This window comes from Sinocyclocheilus grahami, unplaced genomic scaffold (assembly GCF_001515645.1).
Source record: "Sinocyclocheilus grahami isolate Dianchi unplaced genomic scaffold, SAMN03320097.WGS_v1.1 scaffold1007.1, whole genome shotgun sequence".
Classification (NCBI taxonomy): Eukaryota; Metazoa; Chordata; class Actinopteri; order Cypriniformes; family Cyprinidae; genus Sinocyclocheilus; species Sinocyclocheilus grahami.
In genome coordinates, this window is record NW_015506186.1 from 48,680 (window position 1) to 59,091 (window position 10,412).

Below are 10,412 nucleotides of genomic sequence, written 5' to 3' on the forward strand. Positions count from 1 at the left end.
TCCAGGCTGGACTATTGCAATGCTCTCTTGGCAGGTCTTCCAGCCACTTCTAGCAAACCTCTACAATTCATCCAAAATGCCGCTGCAAGATTAATCTTTAACGAGCCGAAAAGAACGCACATCACACCTCTGTTCATCAATTTGCACTGGCTACCAAAAGCTGCTTGCATAAAATTCAAACCCAGCACTGGCTCTGCACCCCTTTACCTAAATTCATTACTTTAGACTTATGTGCCTCTAGAAGCTTGTGTTCTGCAAGTGAACGGTGCTTTATTGTGCATCTCAAAGAGACACAAAATCACTTTCACAGACTTTTTCATTAACTGTTCCCTCCCGGTGGAATGACCTGCCCAACTCAATCCCAGCAGCTGAGTCCTTAACCATCTTCAAGAAACGACTAAAAACACATCTGTTCCACCTTTATTTGACCCTCTAACTCTAGCACTCTATTCTATTTTAATTCTACTTTATCTATATTTATCTTTTTCCTTTTTTTGTTCTTTATTTAAAAAAAAAAAAAAAACGAACACTAGCTTTCTATTTTTTCTATTCTATCTACTTGTTTTTCTTTGTTTGTATGTGTGTGTATATGTGTGTGTGTGTGTGTGTATATAATATATATGTGTATATATATACACCTTGCTACGTGTACTGCGTTAGGCTAACCGAGACTTGTCATTTGCACTTATATATTATTGCTCTTTTGTTAGTTTTGACTGCTTTTATTGTCCTCATTTGTAAGTCGCTTTGGACAAAAGCGTCTGCTAAATGACTAAATGTAAATGTAATGTAAATGTAAATTCTTAACTCTGCAGGTTGAAAAGCATTTGTTTCAGTGTAGTGATGCACATTTGCGATTTTTTCAAATCATGTACAGGCTAATGAATTGCACTGGGCCTTGTTCGTTGGTAGTTGTGTGTCAAGTCAAGTCAAGTCACCTTTATTTATATTGCGCTGCGTTATATAGCCAACGTGCTACGATTGGTCAGCGAAGAGTGGCTGTTATCTGATTGGCTTGAGTAGACGGTGGGTGGAGTCCACGCATTTGTGGATTGGTGTGTGTCTTGATGCTAGAAATGTTTCAAAATCCACAAATGCACAGCGAGTGATTCACAAATGAATGCCAGGCAAAGTTGTGTTTGTGACTTAAAAAGATATTTGTGAATATGTTTTTTATTTGCAAATTGCATTTTATTTATTTGTGAATTTATTTCATGTTTGTGAAACGCTAAGATTTACTTGTGGATCTCATTCTATTTATTCGTCAATATGTTTAATTTTTGTTAATCTCTTTACATTTATTTGTGGATCATAATCTATTTATTTGGAATAAAGCAACAATTCTACCCCCATGGGGGGGACGTGAAATGCTGTAAACTGCGAAAATGAAGTCTCAAAATCCAAATGAACCGAACAAAATCGACTCGAACTAGACGTCAATTAATGCACGCGTGTCACCGGATCCACATATGCATGGATTCCTTTTTGCATGAGAAATTTATGATATATTAATGCAGAACAAAACATTTTTATTCACAAACATGTCTGTATTTGTACAAATTGCTGCACAATCATTTAATCCTGAATTCCACAGACTCAAATTGAAAGGCATTTGTTTGTGGTTAGTAAGATACATGTATAAAATGTATGCAGTACATGGATAATTGTGCGTGCATCTATTAATCATTTTGAGTCTAATATCATCCCATACACATCTACTAACATTCAGGTGAGGTAACCGGTTTACTGTTAACTACTGAAACATAACGAGCTGCAGCTCAAAATACATGGAAACATTGTGCATTATGATCTGATCGTATTAATCTATAACGTGATAAACAATGTAAAAGAGCAAATGGTAGAATCAGATGCAGACAAAACAAAGTAGCTGAAAAGATTAATCCAAAATTATTAATTTACGCATGAATCAGTTCTGTACCCAATGTAACAAATTAAGGTCATAAAAACTGAAACTTTCTGAAACGTTAAAATGTCACGTTTTCTTGTTGTGATTACGTTATGTAAAGTTTATTCAAACGTTTACAGCGTTCTACTATCTTTATTTTTTTTTACCCAAATTATAATATAACGTTTATTGTTAGTATTTCAAGAACGTGAAATATTTCTTAGGGCAACATAAATGTTCCAAGTATTGATCTCAAAACGGTTTCTCTCAACTTTATGAAAAATAACCTATTATCAGAACGTTCCGTCAACATTAGAACGTTTTGTTTTAACATTTATGAAACTTTCAAAGAAGCGTTAGTGAAAGTTCTGAGAATGTTTCCTGTTAGCTGAGTGATAAACAATGTAAAAAGAGCAAATGAGAGAAACAATAGACTCCATTACAACATTTCTAATGGTTTTACTGGTTCTAATGGGACTTGTATTGGTTTTACTGGAAACTGTAATGGACCCTGTTGGTCTCTACTGGTCTCTTTCTATTGGTGGCTTGTTAAAACCAATAAATCCTAATGGAACATGTCCCAAAACACACTACAGAAAACCATTTTTTAATGGTTAAAAGTTGATGGTTTGTAATATTTGTAATGGTATGTGTAGTCGAAACCATTAGAATTTCCTGTGATGGTTTCTTTTGTTTATTCCAGCACACAAAACAGGTGAAATGTGTTGAAAAGATTCATTCAAAGTGATTCCTTGACACATGATTCAGTTCTGTCCCAGTGCTCATGAATCATGATCTTCTGTTTTTCATTTGTACAGTTCTGTCTGTTCATCTGATTTATTTATGTGTTTCCAGTCATAAGCGTCTCTCCTCTTCTGCTCTGCAGTATCTGGTCATGGATTACTATGTCGGTGGAGATCTGCTGACGTTGCTGAGTAAGTTTGGTGATCGTATCCCGGAGGACATGGCTCAGTTCTACCTGGCTGAGATGGTGATGGCCATCGATTCAGTCCACAGACTCGGTTATGTGCACAGGTATCTGTACTAACACAGATCAGGTCATCTAAACATGCAAATCATGACAATGAACGATAAACATGTACGTTAATAAATTTGAATGTGTATACAGTATATATATATATATATATATATACACACAAATGAGTGGATAGGATGTTGTATAGGATGATCGGATGTTCAGTTTGATGTCTGCTCTCTTCCTGTAGAGACATTAAGCCTGACAACATTCTCCTGACGGCGGATGGTCATGTACGATTGGGTGATTTTGGCTCCTGTCTGCATCTGCAGGATGACGGACTGGTGATGTTTATCAGACGTAAGCCTACATTCAGTCATGTGCGGTTGGCCCGCTGTGCTCATATGTCGTATATTCTCAGATCCACTCGTCGTTGGCCGTCGGGACTCCAGACTATCTGTCTCCAGAGATCCTGCGGGCGGTGGAGGGCGGCGGAGGCTACGGCTCTGAGTGCGATTGGTGGGCTCTGGGCGTCTGCGCGTACGAGATGCTGCTGGGAACCACACCCTTCTACGCCGAGTCCATCTCTGAGACATATGCCAAAATAATACACTTCAAGGTAGATATGGCAAAAAATTTAAATCTCCATTTTTTTTCAGAATATTTGACAGATTCTTGAATTTTTACGATTTTCAGCTAGTCAACTTGAAAATTTAACTACAACATGAATTAATTAACTTGTTCTCTATTAACCCTCTAGTTAAAGAAAATTCTCTTCCGAGTGCAGCACACATGAAGCTGTCAACATGATGTAAATGTTAAACGAATCACTTGTTAAATATCTTTGCAGAAAAGATGCATGAGCTACAACTACATCTTGTACAAACTTGTCTTATACATATTATGTGTAAATAATACAAGGAAGATGCTTTAAAAAAATCTCAAAAGTCACGGTAATTCAAAACGACTGACGGTATAACACAAGTAACGTTAGACTATTATTAACTATAAATGTTCTGTAAAAACAATGAACAGCAGCTTTCAGCTTGTCACCATGATGCACACATGAAATATCAGACATACAGTAGCAGTTCTTTACAGGTTTTTAATTCTGTTGCGCTGCTTTTCCATTGTTTTTTCTATGTAAACATGGACGTGTTTGACTGTTGCGCTCGCGTCGCGTTCGAAGCTGTTGTAAATGAATGGTAATCTATTTAAGGCATAAAACACTGGAGCTGCCTGACGTGTATTCAGAGATGTGATGTGCTGGACGAACACTGACTTGCACTGCCATACGCTTCTCCAGGAGCGCTGAGGAGATTCTAATGTTTGGTCATATTTCTATTCAAAATCGAGATTCCTCAATTTATAAAAAAAATAAAATCGTGGCAAAACATTAAATTCGAAGTAATCAATCAAATCGGAAAATTCGCCCAGCCCTACTTCAAGGTAAAGGAGTGCTGATTTAGGACGCTGTAGTCTAGTGGTTAAAGTGCTAGGATGCAGGGTTGAATGATAAGCAATATCATATGGAAATTGTTATAAAATTTTATGTTGATAACGAGAACTTCTGCTGATCACACAGTGGAAATAAAGGTGACAGCAGCAGTCAGTTCGTGTGCCTAATAGTCTGCATGTTCTGCGTGTCTGTGTGAACGAGTGCTTTAATTTCATCTACTAAACAAACTCAAACACACGTGACGCTCGCTGTGTTTTTTACGTCTGCATCTCAATATATAAGCACATGAACTTCATCTCTAGAGCTGCTTTGAGAGTCACTTGAGAGTTTACTTTGAGAAAAACCACCGTCAAACACACACTGAGACTCACAGATCTTCACCACAAACCTACAACATAAAAGTTCAGTTTAACTTGAAGAAATTATGACAGAAATGTAGTAGTATTGTATGGGAAAAGAATTACAAGTAACTTAAATTACGTAATCAGATTACTTTTTCAAGCAGCTGGTAATGCATTACTTTTAAATTTACAACTAAATATTACTTTCAAAATAAGCAAAGCAAGTTACTTTAGTTACAAAATGACTTTAGTTAAACATCACATGTGTGAGTGTGTGTGTGTGTGTGTGAGTGTGTGTGTGTGTGTGTGTGAGAGCATGTGTGTATATGTGTGTGTGTGAGAGTGTGAGAGAGTGAGTGTGTGTGTGTGAGTGTGTGTGTGTGTGTGTGTGTGTGTGTGTGTGTGTGTGAGAGAGAGTGTGTGTGTGTGTGTGTGAGTGTGTGTTTTAAATTATTGATCAAATATGACTTATTGGTTTTTGTTGTTGTTGTTGTTGTTTGTTGTTTTTAGCAAGGTCAGCCCAGGTGAGAGAAAATTAATGCAAAAGCAATGTAACAAAGTAACACAATTAGTTACTAATTTTGTGTTACTAATTAGTATAACTTTCCCTTCACTATATATTACTATTATATAACGTACTTCTCAAAATATTAATAATATAATTATTTAAGGAATATTGTACAACCAAGATATTTTTCCATCCATCCACAGTTCTGTTGTGCTGCATCTTATTTGACAGAAAAAAATTTAAAAAGTGGGAAAATAATAATAGTCAAGTCAAGTCACCTTTATTTATATAGCGCTTTTAACAATACAGATTGTGACAAAGCAACTGAACAGCATTAATTAGGAAAATAGTGTCAATAATGCAAAATGACAATAGTAAACACTCATTTTTCAGTTAAAGACAGTTCATCATTGAATTCAGTGATGTCAACATCCAGCTCAGTACAGTTTAAATAATATCTTTGCAATCAAGTCAACGATATCGCTGGAAATGAAGTGTCCCCAACTAAGCAAGCCAGAGGCAACAGCGGCAAGGAACCAAAACTCCATCGGTGACAGAATGGAGAAAAAAAACTTGGGAGAAACCAGGCTCAGTCGGGAGGCCAGTTCTCCTCTGATACGTGGGAAGTGGTCCTGACACGATGATCGTCGTCGCGGGCGATGTGCGGTGCACCATCTCGATCAGGCTCCTGAAGTCCCTCTTCAGCGTCTCCGTCTGCCGCAGCTTGGTGTCGTTAGCCCCCGCGTGAAGCACTAATATTAATATTAATAGTAATATTTTTCACCCAGCCCTTCTGTCACCAAACATAATTCTAGTACAGAAAGACTCTAAATATTCAGTAATAGCACTGCTTTAACTGCGCTGACACCGTGAGACTAGAACAAACCTGGATTGAACTGGATAATGGCACTGTTGTCTTCTGTAGTTACAGCTTTGATTTCATAACCAGTGTTGGGGTAATATATTACAAGTAATGCAAGTTACGTAATCAGATTACTTTTTTCAAGTAACTAGTAAAGTAACGCATTACTTTTTAATTTACAAGAGAATATCTGAGTTACTTTTTCAAATAAGTAACGAAAGTTACTTGTTTTTTTCAATTTATTGATTGACAGCTCTGGTGTTGCCATGTTGAGAGAAATCAGAAGATGTTACTGTAGCTCTAAAATAAATATGAATATGCATTAATTCATCCCACTCACAAAAAAACAAAAACAACACAGATTCAGTATTCCTCAAAATGAATAAAAATAATGCAACTCAGAATATGACGCAAACCTGCAATAATTAAATGTTAAACAACACAAATATCCTTTATGTATTTAATCCCATTCTATTTGCTTCGGAGCTTCGATGATCCAGTTCAAGCGTACTAATAAGCACAAATTACTCTAGACGAACATCTGTGTGTCTTTGTTTATTGCTGAAGTGTGTTGAAATGTCTTCTTCTGCATTCTACTGTACGGACGTAAACTTACTTTCCCTTCAGCCTGAGGCTTATTCATTTCACTTTTGGTGTGAAAAGGCTTTTATATTTGCTTTTATCAAAAATATAACTTTTTTTATTTTAAAAACAAACAAGCAAGCCCTGTCCAGATTTAAAAAGTAGCGCAAAAGTAACGTAACGCATGACTTTCCATACAAAAGTAACTAAGTAACGTAATTAGTTACTTTTTTTATGGAGTAATGCAATATTGTAATGCATTACTTTTAAAAGTAACTTTCCCCAACACTGTTCATAACTGATGAATTTTGCAACATTAACTGTTATTCTCCTGTGTATTACTGTGAAGCTGCAATGTATAAAGCGCTATAGAAATAAATGTGACTTGACTTCAGAGAGGAAAGTAGTTTATTAGTGACCACTGGTGACCTTAAAGGACTCACACCATGAGAAACTGACTCTTCCTTGATCCCTTTTATTAGTTCATTGTACGATAAAAACATGCTGTATGTTTCAGAGCTTCCTCTTCAGTGAAAAAAAGCTAAACTAAACAGTAAAAACAACTCGTTTGACGTCAGAAAGTTAAAGGTGAGTGTCCACATTTACACGCCAGTGACAGCTGGAGTTCAGGAAACTAACTAGTCCAGTTGGGGAAGCAGTGAGGAGGAAGTAGGATACATGCAATTATTCCCAAACGGCAGGAGATAACGCTCACCAAAAACGAAATGAGGTCTGTTTTTGATGAATAGGACAATAGAAGTGTTCATGTAGCTCATACAGTAGAGCACAGCACTAAAATATAAGTTATAAAACATGTAAACATGACTTCAATTCAATATAACTAACATTTACTTTGAATAAAACGTCTGCCTAATGTAGGTCTCTATGAAATTCCATATTTAATGGTTTCAAATAACTTTTAATATTCAAAAACCATGTCTAATCAATTGAATTCACAAAACAGTAATGGTGCCCTATTTTTCAGAAATTCTGTTTTATCTGTTTCAGTATTTCTGGATTCTGTGTTTTTATGATTTAATACAAATTTACTATCAAAAACCATGGCAATCAAATGAATGTGTGCAACTTTTAACAATTTGATTAATCTTTTAAAAGGGGGTTAAATTATTTCGTAAAACTCTAACAAATTAATTAAACCTTTAAAATGTAATCAAATGAAAATGTAACAATTCCTATATTTGTTTTAGCAAACAAAGTGATGCACAACAGAAGTTTCTGTTTAAATGGAAACAAAACATGGATGAAAAATTGTGTAATTCTGTGTGAAATTTCTATATAATTATTATTTTGAGAAATGCATTTTAGTATATAATAATGATACTTTTCTGCATGTTTTTTTTTTCAAGTTAAACCAAACTTTTATTTTGGTGAGCTGTGGTGAAGAGGTTTAGCATTTTTGTGTTGTAGTAAATTATTATTTATTACTACTACTACTACTATTATTATTATTATTTCTCTTTTGAGAAGTAAGCTTTAATAAACAATAGTAATATATTTCTGTCATCATTTCTTCAAGTTAAACTGAACTTTTAATTAATTACTACTATTATTATTATTATTATTATTTCTATTTTGAGTACGCTTTAATATACAATAGTAATATGTTTCTGTCATAATTTCTTCAAGTTAAACTGAACTTTTAATTGGACAGGTTGTCATGTAGATCTCTGAGTCTGCCAGCCCATTTTTGACCAGTTCCATGACAAGTTTGCAGGATTCTGCGATTTGCGCACGTTTGTAAAAAAATAAGGCATGAATATAGATGAAGCGCTGAGTGTGTGTTTCTGTCTGAACAGGATTATTTTGAGTTTCCTCCGGGGTCTGAGGTGTCCGAGGAGGCGAGGTCACTCATCAGCGCTCTGATCTGCGACAGGAGCGTGAGGTTGGGCTCACGGGGCTCCGTGGACTTCAGAAAACACCCGTTCTTCACGGGTTTGGACTGGAGTTCCCTTCATCTCCTCCCTCCTCCGTACTGTCCTGACGTCTCCGACGCCACAGACACCTCCAACTTCGACGTGCTAGATGACTGTCTGAGCAACACGGTACCCGAGCCATCAGATCCATCACAGAGATGTGAATCTCAGCGGGATCTGACTCTTCTGCTCTTGTGTTCAGGAAAGCCTGAGTGGCGTGATGGAGCGAGCGCCGGTTGGGCTTCATCTGGCGTTTGTAGGCTACTCTTACACAGCCACCAGGTTAGTGACTCTTCATCAGCAGCTTTATTGTTGAGCGCAGCTTTAATGGTGTGTTCAGACCAAATGCGAAGCGAATATGCGCATCGCGTCACTCGCTCTATATTACTCACAAGATGTTATTTTAGATGTTAACTAACTAACTAACTACCTGTTGTGGAAGTCCCATATATCATGGAAAGCCAAATGCTGATGTGTCTGGTTTCAGAGGTGGACGAGTATTGATTAGTGCTGTCAAACGATTAATCGCATCCAAAATAAAGTTTTTGTTTGCATAACATATGTGTGTGTTCTGTGCATATTTATTATGCATACATAAATACACACACATACAGTATATAATTTGAAAATAATTACATGTATTTACATGTCTATATTTATATAATTTATATTATAAATAAATATATTTAATATATAAACATAACCTATTCTTCTGAAATGTATACATGCATGTGTGTGTATTTATATATACAAAATAAATATACACAGCACACACACATATATTATGTAAACAAAAACTTTTATTTTGGATGCGATTAATCGCGATTAATCGTTTGACAGCACTAGTATTGATCCTGCATTAATGTGTGTTACATTTTACTGCTGTATATACACTAGCTATGTTTCCATCCACCTATTTATATGCACATTTTGGAATATCGCATAAAAAAACACTGGATGGAAACGCCAAGCTGCGCATAAGTTCTAAAAATTAGCATAAAAAAGTAATGTGACTTTGCGCTATGAGACGGGATAACTTGACTATAGCAGCGGACCGATCTCGTTCACAGCATCTATATGTTTTTATGGTCGTTCTGAAATGCCTGAGCAAAGTCTGCCGTCAAAGTATTTCTGTATAATTGTCTTACACGACTGCGTTCCCAAACAGCAAAGCAACGACCGCATTTATTGTGTTACGTCTGCTCTCTGAGGTGCAAGTAATTTATTAAATATGAAATTTATTATATTCAGTGGCTTCTCCTAGTTTTCTTAGTGATATTTAGTGCCAGTTTATCAGGAAGTGACGATTTTGTTCTCTTTGACTCGTTGGATAGAAACGGTGCTTTATTCGCAAATGCTTTATGCGGTATTCCAGTTTTGCGCATAAGTGAAATTCGCATCTTTGGATGGAAACATAGCTACTGACATTTTTTTTATTGATAGCAGCATCTCTGTAGCCATGCTAATAAAATACAACTACCACTACAACTGTTTTTTTTTAATGCTCCAGACCTATATCATAAATTTTGGGGTTCCCACAGACGGCTACAATAATGCTCTCTTCCATTTTCTGATTCAACTGGACATGTCAATTAGGCCTAGCTCGCGCGAGAATGCGTCATGCGAATTTTCTGCTCGAGGTGAAATTTCTGAACTTGCGCGCAAGACACGATTGAGGCAGAGGTTGCGTTATACTTTAAAGAGGTCATATGATATTGCTAAAAAGAATATTATTTTGTGTATTTGGTGTAATGAAATGTTTATGCGGTTTAAAGTTAAAAAAACACATTATTTTCCACATACTGTACATTATTGTTTCTCCTCTATGCCCCGCCTTTCTGAAA

At 36.1% G+C, this 10,412-nt stretch overlaps 1 protein-coding gene across 1 annotated transcript in view; it reads left to right on the forward strand.

Annotated features, from left to right (window-relative positions):
* The window catches only part of LOC107565533 (myotonin-protein kinase), a 31,935-nt gene that overhangs the window by 9,470 nt on the left and 12,053 nt on the right, over positions 1–10,412 (forward strand). The window contains exons 5-10 of the mRNA XM_016250783.1: positions 2,793–2,941; positions 3,133–3,226; positions 3,304–3,501; positions 8,452–8,697; positions 8,771–8,850; positions 9,056–9,065. Coding sequence (XP_016106269.1) covers positions 2,793–2,941; positions 3,133–3,226; positions 3,304–3,501; positions 8,452–8,697; positions 8,771–8,850; positions 9,056–9,065 — 777 coding nt within the window. The remainder of the gene's footprint in view (positions 1–2,792; positions 2,942–3,132; positions 3,227–3,303; positions 3,502–8,451; positions 8,698–8,770; positions 8,851–9,055; positions 9,066–10,412) is intronic.